Source organism: Chamaea fasciata, unplaced genomic scaffold, assembly GCF_029207755.1.
Source record: "Chamaea fasciata isolate MVZ Bird 193981 ecotype frontalis unplaced genomic scaffold, bChaFas1.0.hap1 SCAF_903, whole genome shotgun sequence".
Classification (NCBI taxonomy): Eukaryota; Metazoa; Chordata; class Aves; order Passeriformes; family Sylviidae; genus Chamaea; species Chamaea fasciata.
This window is the reverse complement of record NW_027094988.1, coordinates 1-18,959: the sequence shown is the minus strand read 5'-3', so window position 1 is coordinate 18,959 and position 18,959 is coordinate 1. Positions and strand designations below refer to the sequence as shown.

At 57.9% G+C, this 18,959-nt stretch overlaps 2 protein-coding genes across 2 annotated transcripts; both read right to left on the bottom strand.

The window, feature by feature from the left end:
* Positions 1 to 1,367: 1,367 nt before the first annotated feature.
* Positions 1,368 to 10,906, bottom strand: LOC136306024 (synaptophysin-like protein 1). The gene is made up of 5 exons (XM_066209373.1): positions 10,825 to 10,906; positions 8,344 to 8,468; positions 6,148 to 6,358; positions 2,049 to 2,225; positions 1,368 to 1,551 (listed from the first exon to the last, which is right to left on the bottom strand). The coding sequence occupies exons 1-5, from the start codon at positions 10,891 to 10,893 to the stop codon at positions 1,438 to 1,440; spliced, it is 696 nt and encodes a 231-aa protein (XP_066065470.1). The 5' UTR covers positions 10,894 to 10,906; the 3' UTR covers positions 1,368 to 1,437.
* Positions 10,907 to 12,765: 1,859 nt separating this feature from the next.
* On the bottom strand, positions 12,766 to 17,880 carry LOC136306025 (uncharacterized). Its single transcript, XM_066209374.1, has 4 exons — positions 17,845 to 17,880; positions 16,151 to 16,670; positions 13,496 to 14,856; positions 12,766 to 13,431 (listed from the first exon to the last, which is right to left on the bottom strand). The coding sequence occupies exons 2-4, from the start codon at positions 16,665 to 16,667 to the stop codon at positions 12,766 to 12,768; spliced, it is 2,544 nt and encodes an 847-aa protein (XP_066065471.1). The 5' UTR covers positions 16,668 to 16,670; positions 17,845 to 17,880.
* Between the last annotated feature and the right edge of the window lie 1,079 nt (positions 17,881 to 18,959).

The window sequence follows — 18,959 nt, the reverse complement described above, 5'->3', positions numbered from 1 at the left end:
AGATAAAAACCAACCCAATGGTCAACCCAAGTCAAGACCAACCCAATGACGGCCAACCCAAGTCAAGACCAAGCCAATGGTCAACCCAAGTCAAGACCAAGCCAATGGTCAACCCAAGTCAAGACCAAGCCAATGGTCAACTCAAGACCAAGACCAACGCGATGGTCAACCAAAGTCAAAACCAACCCAATGATGGTCAACCTGAATCAAGACCAACCCAATCGCCAACTCAAGATGAAAACCACCCCAATGGTCAACCCAAGATCAAAACCAAGCCAGTGGTCAACCCAAAATCAAGACTAACCCAATGACCAACTCAAGATCAACAACAGCCCAACGGTCAACTCAAGTCAAGACCAACCCAATGGTCAACTCAAGACCAACCCAACGGTCAACTCAAGATCAAGACCAAGCCAATGGTCAACCCAAAATCAAGACTAACCCAATGACCAACTCAAGATCAACAACAGCCCAATGGTCAACCCAAGTCAAGACCAACGCAATGATGGTCAAGCCAAAGTCAAGACTAACCCAATGACCAACTCAAGATCAAGACCAATCCAATGGTCGACTCAAGACCAACCCAATGGTCAACCCAAAATCAAGATCAACCCAATGACCGACTCAAGGTCAAGACCAAACCAAAGGTCAACCCAAGTCAAGACCAACCCCATGGTCAACCCAAGATCAAGACCAACCCGATAATCAACTCAAGGTCAAAATCAAGTCAATGGTCAACCCAAGCCAAGACCAACCAATGATCAAGGCAAGATCAAGACCAACCCAACAATCAAGTCAAGACCAACCCAATGGTCACCACCATTAACGGTCAGCAAAATCCAGACCAAGCCGAACGGTCAGCCCGGGTCAAGGTCAACCAACGGATGGTCAACCAAGGCCAACCCCAAGCCAAGACCAACCAATGGCCAACCTGAGCCAGCCCATGGTCAACTCCAGCCATGGTCAAGACTGACCAATGGTCGGTGAGGTCAAGGTCAACCCGAGGTCAGCGAGGTCACGGTCAACCAATGGTCAGTGAGGTCAATATTGACCCAAAGGTCATCCTAAGACCAACCAATGGTCACCAGAACCAAGGTCAACAGCAAATCAAGCCGAGGTCAAGCTGAGGTCAAAGGTCACCCAATGGTCAAGCCAAGAGCAGCCAATGGTCAGCGAGGTCAAGGTCACCGAAAGGTCACCCCCCAAAATGGTCAACGACGTAAGAATCGACCAATCCACACCCTGACCACGCCCACTCAAAATCAAGGTCACCCAAAGGTCACCGAGGTCAAGGTCAACCCCACCCCTCCCCACCCCCTCCCCCACCCCGATGAGCTCAGCGTGCAAAGCCCCTCCCCCAACGCCCGGCCACGCCCCCAGCCCTCAGCCCCGCCCCCAAATAACAACAGCACGACCCAGGAGGGAGGAGGGGCGGGGTCACATGGGGGAGGGGGCGGGGTCGGGGGGCGTGGCCGGGCGGTGCCACGGGGTCTCCTTGTAGACGAACCAGGAGCCGCCGGCCCAGAGCAGGAGGTTGAGGAACCCGAAGGCCTGGGAGGGAAAAAAATCCCGGAAATTCCGGATTAAAGCCACGCCCCCAACCCTGTAAGCTCCGCCCTCCTCCCTAAACCCCATCTCACCTCGTTAAGCCACGCCCCCACCTCCCTAAGCCCCACCCACACCTCATTAAGCAACCCCCACCTCCCCAATCCCAGCCCCATCTTCATAAGCCCCTGCCCACACATCCCCAAGCCCTGCCCCACCCCAAGCCCCGCCCATCTCCCTAAGCCCCGCCTACATTCCCCACGCTCAGCCCACCACCCTAAGCCCCGCCCACCTCTCTGAGCACAACCCACCTCCCTCAGCCACGCCCCCACCGCTCCAAGCCCCTCCCCCGCCCGTGCCTCAGTTTCCCCACCCCCAAATCCCCTCCCCCACACCCCAAAATCCCCTCCCCCACCCCCCAATTTCCCCTCCCCTCCCCCAAATCCCCTCCCCCACCCCCCAATTTCCCCTCCCCCTCCCCCCAAATCCCCTCCCCCGCTCACCACCGAGGCCCCCAGCCCGCCCAGGGGCGTGGCCCCGGCGCGCGCGCAGGTGGCGGCGGGGGCGGGGCAGTGGGGGAGGGGCGCGGCCAGGGCGGCCCGGACGTGTCCCAGGGCCTGGGCCCAGGCCGAGGAGGCCACCAGCCAGAGCGCGGCCAGCAGCGCCGACAGCAGCACGTCCTGCGGACACACGGGGACAGCGGGGGAAGAGCGTCACAGACCGGGCGGGGCAGGACGGGGAAAAAACGGGGGGAAAACGGGGGGAAACGGGAAAAATGGGGGAAAAAATGGGGGAAAAACGGGGGAAAACGGGGAAAAAACGGGGGAAAAACGGGGAAAATGGGGGGAAACGGGGAAAAAAGGGGAAAAAACGGGGGAAAACGGGGGGAAAACGGGGGGGAAACGGGGGAAAACGGGGAAAAATGGGGAAAAAACGGGGGAACGGGGGAAAACAGGGAAAAAACGGGGAAAAACGGGGGGAAACGGGGAAAAAAAGGGGAAAAAACGGGGGAAAACGGGGAAAAAGGGAAAAACGGGGGGAACGGGGAAAAAGGGGGAAAAAACGGGGGAAAACGGGGGGAAACGGGGGGAAACGGGGAAAAATGGGGAAAAAACGGGGGAAAACGGGGAAAAAACGGGGGGAAAACGGGGAAAAAGGGGGAAAAAACGGGGGGAAACGGGGAAAAAACGGGGAAAATGGGCAAAAAACGGGAGAACACGGGCAAAAAACGGGGAAAAAACGGGGGGAAACGGGGAAAAAATGGGGGGAAAACGGGGGAAAACGGGGGGAAACGGGCAAAAATGGGGAAAAAATGGGGAAAAAACAGGGGAAAACGGGGAAAAAACGGGGAAAAACGGGGAAAAAACGGGGAAAAACGGGGAAAAAATGGGGGAAAAACGGGGGAAAACGGGGGGAAACGGGCAAAAATGGGGAAAAAAACGGGGAGGACGGGGAAAAATGGGGGAAATGGGCAAAAATGGGGAAAAAAACGGGGGGGACGGGGAAAAAACGGGGAAAAAACGGGGGAAAACGGGGAAAAATGGGGAAAAACCGGGGGAAAACGGGGAAAAAACGGGGAAAAAAACGGGGAAAAAACGGGGGAAAACGGGGAAAAAACGGGGAAAAATGGGGAAAAATGGGGGAAAAACGGGGGGGACGGGCAAAAATGGGGAAAAAACGCGGGAAATGGGGAAAAAACGGGGGAAAAACGGGGGGAAACGGGCAAAAATGGGGAAAAAACGGGGAGGACGGGGAAAAATGGGGGAAATGGGCAAAAATGGGGAAAAAACGGGGGAACGGGGAAAAAACGGGGGAAAACGGGGAAAAATGGGGGGAACGGGCAAAAAATGGGGGAAATGGGGCAAAAAATGGGGGAAATGGGCAAAAAACGGGGGAAATGGGCAAAAAATGGGGGAAACGGGAAAAGCGGGGAAAAAACGGGGGGAAACGGGCAAAAATGGGGAAAACGGAAAAAGCGGGGAAAAAACAGGGAGAACGGGCAAAAATGGGGGAAATGGGCAACAAATGGGGGAAACGGGAAAATCAGGGAAAAAACAGGAGAAACGGGCAAAAATGGGGGAAATGGGCAAAAAATGGGGAAAAGGGGCAAAAAATGGGGGAACACGGGCAAAAAACGGGGAAAAAATGGGGGGAAACGGGAAAATAGGGGAAAAAACAGAGGGAAATGGGCAAAAATGGGGAAAACGGGGCAAAAAAATGGGGGAAATGGGCAAAAAGGGCAAAAAATGGGGAAAATGGGCAAAAAATGGGGAAAAAACGGGAGGAAACGGGGCAAAAAATGGGGGAAATGGGAAAATCGGGGAAAAAACGGAGAGAACGGGCAAAAATGGGGAAATGGGTCAAAAATGGAAGAAATGGGCAAAAAACGGGAAAAAAGGGCAAAAAATGGGGGAAACGGGCAAAAAACGAGGGAAAACGGGCAAAAAATGGGGGAAATGGGTCAAAAATGGGGGAAATGACCCAAAAATACGGAAAATGGGAAGACGGGGAAAAAAAAGGGGAAAATCAAAAAAAAAAAAAAAAAAAAAAAAAAAGACCCAAAAAAGGGAGACAGTGACCCAAAAATGGGGAAAATGACCCAAAAATGGGGAAAATGAGCCAAAAATGGGGAAAATGACCCAAAAATGGGGAAAATGAGCCAAAAATGGGGAAAATGACCCAAAAATGGTAAAAATGAGCCAAAAATGGGGAAAATGACCTAAAAATGGAGAAAATGACCCAAAAATGGGGAAAATGGGTCAAAAATGGAGGAAACAGCCCAAAAATGGGGGGAAATGACCAAAAAATGGGAAAAAAAATCACCAAAAATGGGGAAAATTTTGGGGGACGAACAAAAGGAGAGACCCCGAATTCCTGCGGGGTTTGGAAAGGGAAAAGCGGGAAAATTGAGGAGGAAAACGGGAATTTTGGGAGGAGAGAAAAAACCCGGAATTTTTTTGGGGAAAAAAAGGGAATTTCAGGGCAGGACTGGAAATTCTGGGGAGAAAATAAAGATTTTTTGGGACGAAAGTTGGGATTTTTGGGGGAAAAATGGGAATTTTCGGGAGAGAACGGGAATTTTTTAGGAAAAAAAGGAAAGCTTTGAGAGGAAAACTGGGAATTTTTGGGGAAAACTGGGAATTTTTTAGGGGCGGGGCTGCCAAAAAAAGGGGGGCGGGACTTACCCAGGATCCTTAAGAGGCAGCAGAGGGAGACAGAAGGAGCAGAAAGGGTTAAACCCCCTCCCCCCCAAAGAATTCCCACCCCGGAAACCCCGGAATTCCCGAAATTCCATCGGAAATCCCCAAAATTCCCACCCCGGAAACCCTCAAAATTCCCGAAATTCCATCAAGAATCCCAAAAATTCTGTCGGGAATCCCCAAAATTCCATCGGAAATTCAAAAAATTCCCAAAATTCCACCGGGGAATCCCCAAAATTCCACCGGGAATCTCTAAAATTCCATCAGGAAATCCCAAAAATTCCAGCCCAGGAGCCCCAAAATTCCGGAAATTCCATCAGGAATTCGAAAAATTCCCAAAATTCCACCAGGAATCCCTAAAACTCCGTCGGGAATCCCCAAAATTCCCACCCCGGAGCCCTCCCTGAGCACACCTGAACACACCTGTACAGGTGCCGGGTAGCCCAGGTAAAACCTCACCTGCCCCATCAAATCCCCACCCGGACATACCTGGGCAGGTAAATCCTACCTGGACACACCTGGGCAAGTAAAGCCCACCTGTCCAAGCTCTCAGACCCCACCTGAGCGCACCTGGGCAGGTAAATCCTACCTGGACACACCTGGGCAGGTAAAAACCACCCGCCCAGGTGCTCAGACCCCACCTGGACACACCTGAGCACACCTGGGCACACCTGGACACACCTGTCTAAACAAAACCCACTCGCCCAGGTGCTCAGACCCCACCTGGGCACACCTGAGCACTCACCAGGATCGGGAGGCGGGACCCCACGCACCTGTACAGGTGCAGGCAGCCCAGGTAACCGCCCCTGAGCACACCTGGGCACACCTGGGCACACCTGTCTAAACAAAACCCACCCGCCCAGGTGCTCAGACCCCACCTGAGCACACCTGGACACACCTGGGCACACCTGGACACACCTGTCTGAACAAAACCCACCCACCCAGGTGTTTAGACCCCACCTGGGCACACCTGGGCACACCTGGGCACACCTGTCTAAACAAAACCCACCCACCCAGGTGCTCAGACCCCACCTGAGCACACCTGGACACACCTGGGCACACCTGGGCACACCTGTCTGAACAAAACCCACTCACCCAGGTGTTTAGACCCCACCTGGGCACACCTGGACACACCTGGACACACCTGGGCACACCTGGACACACCTGTCTGAACAAAACCCACTCACCCAGGTGCTCAGATCCCACCTGGGCACACCTGGGCACACCTGAGCACACCTGGGCACACCTGTCTAAACAAAACCCACCCACCCAGGTGCTCAGATCCCACCTGGGCACACCTGAGCACACCTGGACACACCTGGACACACCTGTCTAAACAAAACCCACCCGCCCAGGTGCTCAGACCCCACCTGGACACACCTGGGCACACCTGGGCACTCACCACGATCGGGAGGCGGGACCCCACGCACCTGTACAGGTGCAGGTAGCCCAGGTAAAGCCCCAGCGCCCCCAGGCTGTAGAGGAAGGCGACCACGGCCACGCCCACGAAGAAGCGCGAGGCCGAGGAGAAATCCCCGACCAGGTGAACGTCCTTGGGCCAGGTGTGGTTACACAGGTGAGTCAGGGAGGGCTCGAACACGGCCTCGTTCAACCTGCGGGGGGAGACACACCTGGGCGTCACCGGGGGGTCACCTGGGGGGGGCTGGACACACCTGGGGGGGGCTGGACACACCTGGGGTCACCTGGACACACCTGGGGGTCACCTGGGGGGGGGCTGGACACACCTGGGGTCACCTGGACACACCTGGGGGGGACTGGACACACCTGGGGGGGACTGGACACACCCATCCCACCCCTCACCTGTCCCTCACCTGTCTCACCTGTCCCTCGCCTCCCTCACCTGTCTCCTCACCTGTCTCACATTTGTCCCACCTGTCCCTCACCTGTCCCCTTACCTATCTCACCTGTCCCCTCGCCTCTCTCACTTGTCACTCACCTGTCTCACCTGTCCCTTCGCCTTTCTCACCTGTCCCACACCTGTCTCACCTGTCCCTGTCTCATTTGTCCCCCACCTGTCCCTGAGCCCTCACCTGTCTCACCTGTCCCACCTGTCCCTCACCCATCCCACCTGTATCTCACCTGTTACTCACCTATCCCTCACCTGTCCCACACCTGTCTCACCTGTCCCACCTGTCCCCTCACCTGTCCCACCTGTCCCTCACCTGTCCCTGTCCCACCTGTCCCTGTCCCACCTGACCCCTCACCTGTCTCACCTGTCCCACCCCTGTCCCACCTGTCCCCTCACCTGCCCCATCTGTCTCACCTGTCCCTCACCTGTCCCACCTGTCCCGGTCTCACCTGTTCCACCTGTCCCACACCTGTCCCACCTGTCCCCTCACCTGCCCCACCTGTCCCACCTGTCCCTCACCTGTCCCCTCACCTGTCCCACCCCTGTCCCACCTGTCCCTGTCCCACCTGTCCCGGTCTCACCTGTCCCCTCACCTGTCTCACCTGTCCCTGTCCCACCTGTCCCTGTCCCACCTGACCCCTCACCTGTCTCACCTGTCTCACCCCTATCCCACCTGTCCCCTCACCTGTCCCACCTGTCCCTGTCTCACCTATCCCTCACCTGTCCCGGTCTCACCTGTCCCACCTGTCCCCTCACCTGTCTCACCTGTCCCTGTCTCACCTGTCCCTCACCTGTCCCCTCACCTGTCCCACCTGTCCCACCTGTCCCACCTGTCCCCTCACCTGCCCCATCTGTCTCACCTGTCCCTCACCTGTCCCACCTGTCCCGGTCTCACCTGTTCCACCTGTCCCACACCTGTCCCACCTGTCCCTGTCTCACCTGTCCCAGTCTCACCTGTCTCACCTGTCCCTCACCTATCCCACCTGTCCCCTCACCTGCCCCACCTGTCCCACCTGTCCCTCACCTGTCCCCTCACCTGTCCCACCCCTGTCCCACCTGTCCCTGTCCCACCTGTCCCTGTCCCACCTGACCCCTCACCTGTCTCACCTGTCTCACCCCTATCCCACCTGTCCCCTCACCTGTCCCACCTGTCCCTGTCTCACCTATCCCTCACCTGTCCCGGTCTCACCTGTCCCACCTGTCCCCTCACCTGTCTCACCTGTCCCTGTCTCACCTGTCCCTCACCTGTCCCCTCACCTGTCCCACCTGTCCCCTCACCTGCCCCATCTGTCTCACCTGTCCCTCACCTGTCCCCGTCTCACCTGTCTCACCTGTCCCGGTCTCACCTGTCCCTCACCTGTCTCACCTGTCCCACACCTGTCCCACCTGTATCTCACCTGTTACTCACCTATCCCTCACCTGTCCCTCACCTGTCCCCGTCTCACCCGTCTCATCTGTCTCACCTGTCCCACCTGTCTCACCTGTCTCACCTGTCCCCTCACCTGTCCCACCTGTCCCGGTCTCACCTGTCCCTCACCTGTCCCGGTCTCACCTGTCTCACCTGTCCCCTCACCTGTCCCGGTCTCACCTGTCCCTCACCTGTCCCCTCACCTGTCCCACCTGTCCCGGTCTCACCTGTCCCTCACCTGTCCCGGTCTCACCTGTCCCACCTGTCCCCTCACCTGTCTCACCTGTCCCACCCGTCTCGGCCCCACCTGCCCGTCTCACCTGAAGGGGTAGGCGAAGCGGGCGGTGACCGAGTGGTTCTCGTGCCCCGCCCCCGCACAGGTGACGCGGAAGGTGACGGAGCCCTCGAAGCCGCCGCAGGTGGCGAAGGCGAAGATGGAGAAAAACTGGGAAATCGGGAAAATTCCGTAAAGATCGGGAACGGAAACGGAAAATTCGGGAAAGCTCAGAAAAATCGAGAATTTCAGGAGGAAAAATTGGGGGGAAATGGGAAAAAATCGGGAAAATTCAAAAAAAATCAGGAACGGAAACGGAAAATTCGGGAAAGCTCAGAAAAATTGGGAATTTCAGGAGAAAAAACAAGGGAAAAAGCGGAAAATTGGGAAAACTCCATAAAAATCGGGAACAAAAATGGAAAATTCGGGAAAGTTCAGAAATATCGGGAATTTCAGGAGGAAAATATGAGGAAAAATGGGGAAAAATCGGGAAAATTAAAAAAAAATCAGGAACGGAAACGGAAAATTCAGGAAAGTTCAAACAAATTGGGAATTTCAGGAGAGAAAATAAGGGAAAAAGGGGAAAAATTGGGAAAATTTCATAAAAATTGGGAATAAAAACGGAAAATTCGGGAAAGTTCAGAAAAATCGGGAATTTCAGGAGAACAAAAAAGGGAAAAGGGGGAAACTCAGGAAAATTCCATAAAAATCGGGAACAGAAATAGAAGATTCAGGAAAGTTCAAAGAAATTGGGAATTTCAGGAAAAAAATAAGGAAAAATGGGAAAAAATCAGGAAAATTCCATAAAAATTGGGAATTTCAAGAGGAAAAGCGGAAAAACTTGGGACAATTGCATAAAAATTTGGAATAAAAACAGAAAATTCCGGAAAGCTCAAAAAAATTGGGTATTTCAGAAAGAAAAACAAGGGAAAAAGCAGAAAATCGGGAAAATTCCATAAAAATCGGGAACAGAAACGGAAAATTCGTGAAAGTTCAAAGAAATTGGGAATTTCAGGAGGGAAAATAAGGGAAAAAGGGGAAAAATCGGGAAAATTTCATAAAAATTTGGAATAAAAATGGAAAATACAGGAAAGTTCAGAAAAATCGGGAATTTCAGGAGCAAAATTGGGGGAAAATGGGGAAATTTGGGAAAACTTCATCAAATTTGGGAATAAAGATGGAAAATTAGGGAAAATTCAAAGAAATTTGGGAATTTCAGGAGAAAAATGGGAGGAAAATGGGAAAAAATTGAGAAATTTTCATCAAAATTGGGAATAAAAATGGAAAAATTGGGAAAGTTCAAAAAAATCGGGAATTTCAGCAGGAAAATTAAGGGAAAAAAGGGGGAAAATGGGAAAATTTCATCAAAAATTGGAAATTTCAGGAGGAAAACTGGGGGGAAAATGGGAAAATTTGGGAAAATTTCATAAAAATGAGGAACAAAAATGGAAAATTCGGGAGAGTTCCAAAAAAATTGGGAATTTCGGGGAGGAAAATTGGGGAGAAAAGGGAAAAAATGGGGAAACTCCTGCAAAAAAATTTGGAACAAAAATGGAAAATCTGGGAAAACTCCACAAAAACTGCGGATCTCAGGCGAAAAATTGGGGAAAAAACTTGAAGAATTGGGGAGATCCCCCAGAAATCAGGAATAAGAACAGAAAATTCAGGAAAATTCCACAAAAAATCGGGAATTTCAGAAGAAAACCGGGAAAATTTGGGAAAGTTTCACCAAAAAAATTGGGAATTTTGGGGGAAAAAATCGGGGGGAAAATGGGAAAACGAATCCAAAAATTTGGGATAAAACGGGAAAATTCGGGGGAAATTCCACCAAAAAACCGGGAATTTCAGGAGAGAAACCCCAGTTTGGCCCCGGCGCCCTCCCAGTGACTCCACACCCCAAACCAGTACAAACCAGTAACGCCAAATCCCCTCCCAGTGCCCTCCCAGTCCCTCCCAGTTTGTCCCAGTCCATCCCAGTTTGTTCCAGTTCCCTCAATCTGCTCCCAGTCCCCTCCCAGTCTCTCCCAGTTTGTCCCAGTCCCTTCCCAGTCGCTCCCAGTCCCCTCCCAGTTCATCCCAGTCCCTCCCAGTTTGGCCCAGTTTCCCTCAATCCACTCCCAGTCCCTCCCAGTCGCTCCCAGTCCCCTCAATTCCCCTCCCAGTCTCTCCCAGTTTGTCCCAGTCCCCCCCAGTTTGTCCCAGTTTGTCCCAGTTTGTCCCAGTCCCCTCCCAGTCCCTCCCAGTTCCCTCCCAGTCCCCCCAATTCCCCTCCCAGTCCCTCCCAGTTTGTCCCAGTCCCCCCCAGTTTGTCCCAGTTTGTCCCAGTTTGTCCCAGTCCCCTCCCAGTCCCTCCCAGTTCTCCCAGTTCCCTCCCAGTCCCCCCAATTCCCCTCCCAGTCTGTCCCAGTTTGTCCCAGTTTGTCCCAGTCCCCCCCAGTTCCGCTCCCCGTGACTCCCAGTTTATCCCAGTTTATCCCAGTCCCCCCCAGTCTGTCCCAATTTGTCCCAGTTTGTCCCAGTTCCGCACCCACTGCAGGGCGCGGTTCAGCCCCAGCGGCTCCTTCAGCGCCCCCAGCGACACCCGCGGGGCCGCCATTGCCGTCCTGACGTCACACGCGGCGCGACGGAAGTGACGTCACACCTCCGGGGGCGCGGCGGCCGCTCGCCCGCGCCCTCATTTGCATGCCGCGCGCTGATTGGCCCGGCGGGGGCGGAGCCCGTTTCTTTATATGGACGTTAAGCCCCGCCTCCCAATCCGACTCCCCTTATTTGCATATCGCTCATTTGCATATCGCTTCCGCGTCCGCCGCGCTCTTCATTTGCATAATTCTCCCTTTTAATTTGCATACTTAAGGAGCCCGCCCCACCCGAAAAAAAAAAGCCCGCGCCTCATTTGCATAATTAAAGGCTTCGTCAGGTTTTATTGGGTTACTTTGAATAGACACGCCCCTCCCCCGGGAAAAAAAGCAGCGGCTCATTTGCATAAGCCCCGCTGGCCACGCCCCCTTTTCGCCCTCCCGGCCGTTCCAAAATGACCCCAGGGACCCCAAAATGACCCGAAAATGACCCCAGGGACCCCAAAATGTCCCTAAAATGACCCCAGGGACCCCAAAAATGACCCCAAAGTGTCCCCGAGGACCCCAAAATGACCCTAAAATGACCCCAGGGACCCCAAAATGACCCTAAAATGACCCCAAGGACCCCAAAATGACCCTAAAATGACCCCAGGGACCCCAAAAATGTCCCCAAGGGCCCCAAAATGACCCTAAAATGACCCCAGGGACCCCAAAAATGACCCCAAAGTGTCCCCGAGGACCCCAAAATGACCCCAAAGTGACCCCAAAATGACCCGAAAATGACCCCGAGGACCCGAAAATGTCCCCAAGGACCCCTAAATGACCCCAGGGATCCCAAAATGACCTGAAAATGTCCCCAAGGTGTCCCCGAGGACCCCAAAAATGACCCTAAAATGACCCCAGGGACCCCAAAATGACCCCAGGGACCCCAAAAATGTCCCCAAAGTGTCCCCGAGGACCCCAAAATGACCCGAAAATGACCCCAGGGACCCCAAAATGACCCGAAAATGACCCCAGGGACCCCAAAATGACCCCAGGGACCCCAAAAATGTCCCCAAAGTGTCCCCGAGGACCCCAAAATGACCCGAAAATGACCCCAGGGACCCCAAAATGACCCGAAAATGACCCCAGGGACCCCAAAATTACTCTGAGGACCCAAAAATGTCCCCAAGGACCCCAAAAATGTCCCCAAAGTGTCCCCGAGAACCCCAAAATTACCCCAGGGACCCCAAAATGACCCTAAAATGACCCCGAGGACCCCAAAATGACCCCGAGGACCCCAAAATGTCCCCAAAGCCCCAAAATGACCCCAAAGTGTCCCCAGCGACCCCAAAATGACCCTAAAATGACCCCAGGGACCCCAAAATGTCCCCGAGTGACCCCAAAACGATCCATGGGTCCCAAGTGTCCCCGAGTGACCCCAAAAAAAACCCCCAAGGGACCCCAAAAAGGTCACCAAAATGTCCCCAAAGGACCCCAAAATGTCCCCTCAGAAGTCCCAGGTGTCCCCAAGGCCACCGCAGGTGTCCCCAGGTGTCCCCTCAGAAATCCCAGATGTCCCCCAGGCCCCCCCAGGTGTCCCCAAAGCCCCCTCAGGTGTCCCCTCAGAAGTCCCAGATGTCCCCCAGGTGTCCCCCAGGCCCCCCTCAGGTGTCCCCTCAGAAGTCCCAGACCCCCCCAGGTGTCCCCAGACCTCCCCAGGTGTCCCCTCAGAAGTCCCAGACCCCCCCAGGTGTCCCCAGACCTCCCCAGGTGTCCCCTCAGAAGTCCCAGACCCCCCCAGGTGTCCCCAGACCTCCCCAGGTGTCCCCAGGTGTCCCCTCAGAAGTCCCAGATGTCCCCCAGGCCCCCCCAGGTGTCCCCAGGTCCCCCCCGGCCGTGGCCGAAGCCCCTCAGGCGGCGCCGCTCGGAGCGTCCGGCCCGGCCCTGGAGCTCCACCTGCACCGGCCGCGCCCGGGGCTCACCTGGGCCACCAAGGTCACCAACCCGGGGCTCACCTGGGCCACCAACGTCCCCAACCCGGGGCTCACCTGGGCCACCAACCCGGGGCTCACCTGGGCCACCAACGTCACCAACCTGGGGCTCACCTGGGCCACCAACCCGGGGCTCACGTGGGCCACCAACGTCACCAACCCGGGGGTCACCTGGGCCACCAACCCGGGGCTCACCTGGGCCACCAACCCGGGGCTCACCTGGGCCACCAACCCGGGGGTCACCTGGGCCACCAACGTCCCCATCCTGGTGGCCACCAAGCCTTTGTCCAGCGGCCCTGCAGCAGCAACCTCGTCGTCCACCACCGCAATGGCCGCCTCCGCCATCTTGGAAACCACCACCGCCATCTTGGAGACCCCCACCGCCATCTTGGAGACCCTCACCGCCATCTTGGAGACCCCCACCGCCATCTTGGAAACCACCACCGCCATCTTGGAGACCCCCACCGCCATCTTGGTGACCCCCACCGCCATCTTGGAGACCCCCACCGCCATCTTGGTGACCCCCACCGCCATCTTGGTGACCCCCAACCCCTTGCCCACCACCCCACCGACCGCCGCCGCCATCTTGGCGACCACCGCGCCCATCCCCCTGACCGCCGCCCCACCGCCCTCCCCCTCCCTCGCCGACCACCCTGAGCCCCGTCCTCCCCAGCGCCACCTTGGGCCGGCCCCTGTCCAGCGCGGCCAGCAGGACGCAGGCCATGCAGGTGTCCCCGCTGGCCGTGGCCCCGCAGCGCCGGCACGCCCCCGGCGCCGCCCCCGCCCCCGGCGCCGCCCCCAGCGCCAGCCGCCGCCCCGAGTGCGCCAGGGCCGCCACGGCCGCCGGCCGCGACGCCTCCAGGTCCTTCAGCAGCGCCCGCGGGTGGCCGCGGAAGGCCAGGGGCGCGTGCCGGCACTCGGCGCTGGCGTAGGGCAGCCCCCGGAAGTGGGCGTAGAGCACGATCTCCTTCTGCGCCGCGTGCCGCAGCGGCTTCAGCCGCGGCACCGCCGGCCACGGGGAGGGCGGGGCGGGGCCGCTCGGCGGGGCCTTGGGGCTGGCGGGGGTCTGGTTGGGTTTGGTCGGGTTTTGGTTGGGTTTGGTGGGGTTTTCGTTGGGTTTCGTTGGGTTTTTGTTGCGTTTGGTTGGGTTCTGGTTGGGTTTGGTGTTTCGGTTGGGCTTGGTTGGGTTTTCATTGGGTTTGGTTGGGTTCTCGTTGGGTTTGGTTGGGTTCTCGTTGGGTTTGATCGGGTTCTCATTGGGTTTGGTTGCGTTTTCGTCGGGTTTCGTTGGGTTTTCGTTGCGTTTCGTTGGGCTCCGGTCGGGTTTCGTTGAGTTTTCATCGAGTTTTTCGGGGTTCTCGTCGGGTTCCGTCGGGTTCTCGTGGAGTCGGGCCGGATTTTCGTCGAGCTTCGTCGCGTTTTCGTTGGGTCTCGTTGGATTCGCGTCGAGTGCGGTTGAGCTCTCCAAGGCTTTCATTGGGCCGCGGTTGACTTTCGCCGCGCTCTCGTTGGGTTCCGTCGGGCTCTCCTTGCCCTTCGCTGAGTTTCCCAACGATTCCGTTTGGTTTTCGCCGAGCTTCGTTGACTTTCCCTTGACTTTTGTCGGGCTCTTGTCGAGTCCCGTCGGGTCCTCATTGGGTTCCGTTGACGCTCCCAACGGTTCCGTTGGGTTCTCCTTGAGTTTCGTTGAGTTCTCCAAGACTTCTGTTGGGTTCTCGTTGGGTTCCGTTGACTCTCCCAACGGTTCCGCTGGGTTCTCCTTGAGTTTCGTTGAGTTCTCCAAGATTTCCGTTGGGTTCCCGTTGGGTTCCGTTGAGTTTTCCCCGGATTCCCCTGGGTCACCCTCGGGTTCGGTTGGGTTCTCCTCGGTGGCCCCCTTGGTGACGTTGGTGGCCCCGGGGGTGACGCCGGTGGCCCCCGAGGCCTCGTTGGCCGCGCGGCGCAGCCGGGCCACGTCGCCCCGCAGGAAGTTCATCAGCACCGTCTCGGCCACGTCGTCGGCGTTGTGGCCTGGGGGCAGACGGAGTGACCGTTGGTGACCAGGAGTGACCAACGATGACCGTGAGTGACCATCAATGACAACGAGTGACCATGAGTGACCACCAATGACCATGAGTGACCATCAATGACAACGAGTGACCATCAGTGACCATCAACGACTAGAAGTGACCGCCGATGACCATGAGCGACCACCAGTGACCACAAATGACCACCAGCGGCCTCCCAGTAAGAACCAATCCACTCCCAGTCCCCTCCCAGTATAAACCAGTATCTCACCAGTGGCGATCCAGTCAGCCCCCATCTCCCCGGCCGCCCTCTCCAGCTCCTCCCAGTTTATTCCAGTCCCCCCAACACCCTTCCCAGCCTCTCCCAATCCCCTCCCAGTACAAACCAGTCCCTCCCAGTTTATCCCAGTCCCTCCCAATCCCCCCCGAATATGAACCAGTCCCCTCCCAGTTTATCCCAGTCCCTCCCAGTGCCCCCCAATCCCCTCTCAGTATAAACCAGTTCCCTCCCAATCCCCTCCCAGTCCCTCCCAGTCCCCTCCCAGTCCCTCCCAACCCCCTCCCAGTACAAACCAGTCCCTCCCAGTCCCTCACCAGTAGCAATCCAGTTGGCCCCCATCTCCCCAGTCGCCCTCTCCAGCCCCTCCCAGTTTATCCCAGTCCCTCCCAGTCCCTCGCAATCCCCTCCCAATCCCATCCCAGTCCCTCCCAGTCCCTCCTAGTACAAACCAGTCCCTCCCAGTCCCTCCCAACCCCCTCCCAGTTTATCCCAGTCCCTCCCAGTCCCTCCCAATCCCATCCCAGTCCCTTCCCAGTCCCTCCCAGTCCCCTCCCAGTACAAACCAGTCCCTCCCAGTCCCTCCCAACCCCCTCCCAGTTTATCCCAGTCCCTCCCAGTCCCTCCCAATCCCCTCCCAGTCCCTCCCAGTCCCATCCCAGTCCCTTCCCAGACCCTCCCAGTCCCTCCCAACCCCCTCCCAGTTTATCCCAGTCCCTCCCAGTCCCTCCCAATCCCATCCCAGTCCCTCCCAGTCCCTCCCAGTCCCATCCCAGTCCCTCCCAGTTCCATCCCAGTCCCTCCCAGTCCCATCCCAGTCCATCCCAGTCCCTCCCAGTCACTCCCAGTCCCATCCCAGTCCCTCCCAGTCCCTCCCAGTCCCCTCCCAGTCCCTCCCAGTCCCTCCCAATCCCCTCCCAGTCCCTCCCAGTCCCTCCCAGTCCCCTCCCAGTCCATCCCAGTCCCTCCCAGTCACTCCCAATCCCATCCCAGTCCCTCCCAGTCCCTCCCAGTCCCTCACCGGTGGCGATCCAGTCGGCCCCCATCTCCCTGGCCGCCCTCTCCAGCGCCTGCCTGCGGAAGACGCCGCACACGGTGCAGCGGCTGCGGCCCCCCAGCGCCGGCCCCAGCTCGTCCACCGCCCACCCGAAGAGCTCCCGGTGGGACACCAGCACCAGGGGGAGGGGCAGGGCCTCGCCCACCCCCCGCAGCACCGCCAGCGCCTCGTCCCGGTAACCCCAGATCCCCTCGTCCACGCCCAGCAGCGCCAGCCGCAGCCCCAGCCCGCGCTCCCGGTTCAGCCGCGCCAGCAGGTGCGCCAAGACCGTGGAGTCCTTGCCCCCCGAGGCGGCCACGGCCACGGCGTGTCCTTTCCGGGGAGAAAGTGCCGGTTTTTGGGGCGTGCCGGGGAGCAGCAGGGCGGCGAGGGTCTCGGCCTCGAAGGCGGCGAGGAAGCAGCGGCGGCAGAAGGGTTGGAGGGAGCGGGAGCGCAGGAGGGAGGAGGGGCGGGGGCAGCGGGAGCAGGGAGGAGGGGGCATGGCCTGCGCGAGAGGAGAGAGGAGTTAGCGAGGGAAGTCGCCGGAATCCCGGAAAAAATCCCTGCTGGGAAGGGGTCGAATCGCAACCGGAACGCGCTGAAAACGCCCGAAGATCCAGTCGGGGAACACCCCAAAACCAGCTGGGGTTGGCCAAAGTCTGCTCAGAGAACCCCAAAATCTACCCGGGTACCCCAAAATCCACTGAAGGAACCCCAAAATCCACCCGGGAACCCCAAAATCGACTCGAAAACCCCCAAAATCCACCCGGGAACCCCAAAATCGACTGAAGGAACCCCAAAATCCACCCGGGAACTCCAAAATCCACTGAAGGAACCCCAAAATCCACCCGGGAACCCCAAAATCCACTGAAGGAACCCCAAAATCCACCTGGGAACCCCAAAATCGACTCAAAAAACCCCAAAATCCACCCGGGAACCCCAAAATCCACTGAAGGAACCCCAAAATCCACCCGGGAACCCCAAAATCCACTGGAGGAACCCCAAAATCCACCCGGGAACCCCAAAATCGACTCGGAAAAACCCCAAAATCCACCCGGGATCACCCAAAATCCACTGAGGGAACCCCAAGTCCACCCGGGATCACCCAAAATTCACTGAGGAGACCCCAAAATCCACCTGGGAACCCCAAAATCGACTCGGAAAAACCCAAAATCCGCCTGGGAACCCCAAAATTCACCCAGAAAACTCCAAAATCCACCCGGGATCCCCAAAATCCACTCAGCAAACCCCAGAATGCACCGGGGAAACCCCAAAATCCACTCAAAACCCCCCAAAATCCGCCTGGGAGCCCCAAAATCGACTCGAAACCCCCCAAAATCCACCCGGGATCACCCCAAAATCCGCTCAGGAAACCCCGAAACCACGTGGGACCCCGAAAAATCCCACCTGAGAAGCCCAAAACCGACTCGGGAACCCCCCAAATCCCCGAATGGACCCTCCCAGAGCCCCCCCAAATCCCCCCCAAAATCCCAAATGGTCCAGCCCAGACCACCCCGAAACTCCTCGCGAACCCCCAAATCCCCCCCGAGCCCCTAAATGGTCCCTCCCAAAATCCCCAAATTCCCAAAATTCCCAAATTCCCCCCCAAAAAACCCCCAATGGTCCCTCCCGGACCCCCCAAAATCCCCCCGGACCCCCCAAATCCCCCCCCCCCGTACTCGCAGTGGTCGCGCCCGCCCGCACGGGCCGCTCTTTTCCCGCCCTGCCTTGCGCGGGCGCGAGCAGGCCACGCCCACGTCCCGCGGCGCGCCCACCAATCAGCGCCTTGTTTTTTTCCAGCCTTGTTCCCGCCCCGACGGATTAGACCAATCAGAGAGACACTTCCGGGTTTGGTCGTGCTAAGGGAGCCAATCAGAGCGCGGGGTGTCTGGAAAGCAGATTCAGCCAATCAGCGCGCGGAGTGGGCGGGGCTTAAGGGCTGAGTGAGGGCCCGCCTACGGAGTCTTAAAGGGCCCGCGCGCATTTTAAAAGAGGCGGGGTTTAAAGGAGGGGCGGGGCTAATTCAAGAAGAGGGTCGATGGAGAATGGGCGGGGCTTGCTGGGAGGGGGCGTGGCTCCCGCGGGGACGCCCCAAAATGGGGAAGATTTTAGGGGAGCAGTCGTGAGCTTAGGGTGGGGTCACGGGAACGTCCAATGAGATGTTGAGCCTAACAAGGGGCGTGGCCTGAGGTGGGCGCAGCCGGTCCCGCCCCTTTCCCCTCCCCCACCGCCGCCATGGGACCCCCCGGGACCCTGGGCCTGCTGCTGCTGCTGCTGGGTGAGGCCCCTCCCCCACCCCGGGGGTCCCTCCCCGCCCCTCCCCCACCCGGCGGGACCCCCCGCCCCTCCCCCACCCCCGGGAACCCTCCCCGGCCCCTCCCCCAAAAGAGGAAGTGGCCGGGCCTGGGGTGGGGGAGGGGAACGGCGGAGAACTATTGAGATCTGCCCCTCCCCCACCCCCTGGGGACCCCTCGGGCCCCTCCCCCACCTTTGGGGAACCCCCCGGGCCCCTCCCCCACCCCCAGAGGGGCTCCCCGGCCCCTCCCCCACCCTGAGGCCTGGCTGTTTGGTGCCCTCCCCCACCCATTTTTGCCCCTCCCCCACCCTTCAGGCCCCTCCCCCAGCCCGCCCAAGGGTGGGGGAGGGGCCGCGAGTGGGAGGAGGGGCTCATTAAGCCCCTCCCCCTAATAATTATTCATCATTCATTCCAGGAACGGCGACAGCGACAGGAGGTGAGGCCCCTCCCCCACCCCCGGGGTCACGGGCGGGGTCAAAGGTCACGGGGTCACGCCCC